Source organism: Nannobrachium achirus, assembly GCF_963921795.1.
Source record: "Nannobrachium achirus genome assembly, chromosome: 9".
In the NCBI taxonomy this organism is placed as follows: domain Eukaryota; kingdom Metazoa; phylum Chordata; class Actinopteri; order Myctophiformes; family Myctophidae; genus Nannobrachium; species Nannobrachium achirus.
The window spans coordinates 10,198,800-10,201,299 of record NC_137818.1 but is presented as its reverse complement, the minus strand read 5'-3'; the positions used below and the strand labels follow the sequence as shown (position 1 = coordinate 10,201,299).

Here is a 2,500-nt window from a genome sequence, read left to right as displayed (position 1 = left end):
AAGCCCGACCCCTTCAAGATCTGGGCGCAGTCCCGGAGCATGTACGAGAGCCGACGTGAGTGTGACTCTCCTTCCAGTTCAGTTCAGTTTCAATTCAAAGGCCTTTTGTCCCATTTAGGGCCTAGAATTATTGAATGCTTTAACCGGTGAAAAATAGCAGATATACAAGCTCACAGCGCGGCACCGAGTGCCGCGCTGCGAGCTTGTAGATCTGCTATTTTTTGAAAAATCTTGAAAATGTGTGCAAATCTTTGAATGTATGTATTTTTAAAAGCGAACGTTTTGTAACTCAAATTTTGCTTCTGGGGGGGTCCCTGGAAGTAAATATTTTGAGATGGGGGTCCGTGGCCAAATAAATATCAGTTTTGGGGTCCTTCACGTGAAAAAGTTTGAGAACCACTGACATAGTAGTCTCTCAAGAACAGTTAAGTGAAAAGGACCTTTTCTTTGACGATGGCAAGCCAGATTGCTGACATAGAAACATAGGTTTTTTCAAAAAACCTTAGAAGGATTCAAAAGACACTTATAGAATCGTGTCAAAATTCAAATTTTCACGATTTTTCAAAAATAGCAGATCTACAAGCTCGCAGCGCGGCACTCGGTGCCGCGCTGTGAGCTTGTATATCTGCTATTTTCCAATAGTTAAAGCATAAAATAATGATACACAATAATGTGTACCCGTTCTGAAAGGGTTATTGACATGAGAAAACATATGTTTACATTGCCAAAGCAGAAGTGTACACAATACAATATAATACGATACAATCAGAACAAAATATGTAAGAGTGAAAGGAGTGCTGCAGTTTTCATGCATCAAGGTTACATGTAGGCAGAGCAGGGATATAGTATATACAATGGTCTTTAAGGTGGTTGGGTTCCATTTGATATTCTTCTCATATCACAGCAGCAAGATTCCTGAGCTGCTGTGATAGGAGAAGGATATCAAATGGAACTCAGCCACCTTTGCGCATTGTTGTACTTCACCCAGCAGATATGGGAGGTTTTTTTTATCATGATTTGTCATGTTTTCAAACTCTCCTTGGGTGGTTATGATCTGTGGAAAGTATGTGTCTCACTGTCTCTGATGTCTTGGTACAGTGGAAATGGTAAATGGTGCATTTATATAGCGCTTTTATCCAAAGCACTTTACAGAGATTAAGATTGTGCATTACATTCACGCACACATTCATACACCGATGGCGGAGGAAACCATGCAAGGCACCAACCTACTCACCGGGAGCAATTAGGGGTTCAGAGTCTTGCCCAAGGACCCTTCGACATGAACTCAGGGGGAGCCCGGATTCGAACTGGGAACCCTTCGTGCTCTAATAACGTTTTCTCTACCCCTGAGCTATGCCGCCCCAGTGGACAGGTGGTTTGGAAGTGTAGCTCAGTTTCCTTCCTCTGCGCTCTCTCTCTCTCTCTCTCTCTCTCTCTCTCTCTCTCTCTCTCTCTCTCTCTCTCTCTCTGTGTTAGCTATTAAAAATAGCAGATAGTTCTGCTGTGTGTGTGGACTGCCTACATATAGTCAGTGTTGCCATGATTGCTTATTATCGGCGACTTTGGGTTTGTTGCTTGTAAGTTGCTTGTATAAATTGGCCTATTGGTAGTTTGTTGGTTGTGTTTTTTGGGGGGTGCTTGTTTCTAAAGTGTGTCCCACACACATTTATTTAGTTGTCACTGCTGTTGTATCCTACTGTCTCACCTAGCAGTGAGGAGCCCCCACCGGGAGGATGTACTGTTGTATCCTACTGACTCACCTGCCAGTGAGGAGCCCCCACCGGGAGGACACTCCCCGTAGACAGATTCTAACTTGTAGCGTGACTAGCGAGAATAAACTCATTGATTATTACGGGAATAACGTTACGTCATGTTGTAGTTTGTTGTCATCAGTTGGCTGGACTAAACCACGTTTTTTTTCCCAGTTTAGGCCACGCCTAGACCACACTGGCCAGTTTAGAACCAATACGAGGCTTCCCTCCGAGGTGGAAAGTCTGGTGACGTAAGGTTATATTATTATTACTTTTCATAGACACCATGGGTTTGCTTGTTCCTCTGGCAGAGCCCAGCGTGTGCATGTTGTTGCAGCGCTGGTTAAATCTTGAATCTAGGTCTGCTGCTGATTAAATATTAACATGGAACCCGGTGAGAGCTGCTTTAAGCTGCTGGGACCGTGTGATTGGTGGAGCGTCTCTCCACAGCGAGCGTCTGATATATATAACCCCTGGAGAACAGGGGTGGAAAGAGTACTCACATTTTGTACTTAAGTAAAAGTATCGATACTGCCATGAAGATGCACTCTGTCTCGTAGAAGTAGAATACAAGTCTTGTATTCAAAATGTACTTGAGCTGGAGAAGCTTCTCTAGCCACTGGTTATAGCTAGCTTTGGCCGGGGGGATTAACATGGTTTAAAGCCTGATTTATGCCTGACTTGGACGCGCCGCACCTCGCAGAGAAAACTAGACGATCTACACGTTCTTGCAGCTTTTATAGATCGGC

General features: G+C 44.0%; 1 protein-coding gene across 1 annotated transcript in view; it reads left to right on the top strand.

The window, feature by feature from the left end:
• LOC308291914 (membrane-associated guanylate kinase, WW and PDZ domain-containing protein 1-like) overlaps positions 1-2,500 on the top strand; it is a gene marked incomplete at its 3' end in the record, with an annotated part of 183,682 nt that overhangs the window by 164,456 nt on the left and 16,726 nt on the right. The window contains exon 16 of the mRNA XM_080734060.1: positions 1-55. This exon is cut by the window's left edge and continues 267 nt beyond it. Within this exon, the coding sequence (XP_080590186.1) occupies positions 1-55 (55 nt within the window). The remainder of the gene's footprint in view (positions 56-2,500) is intronic.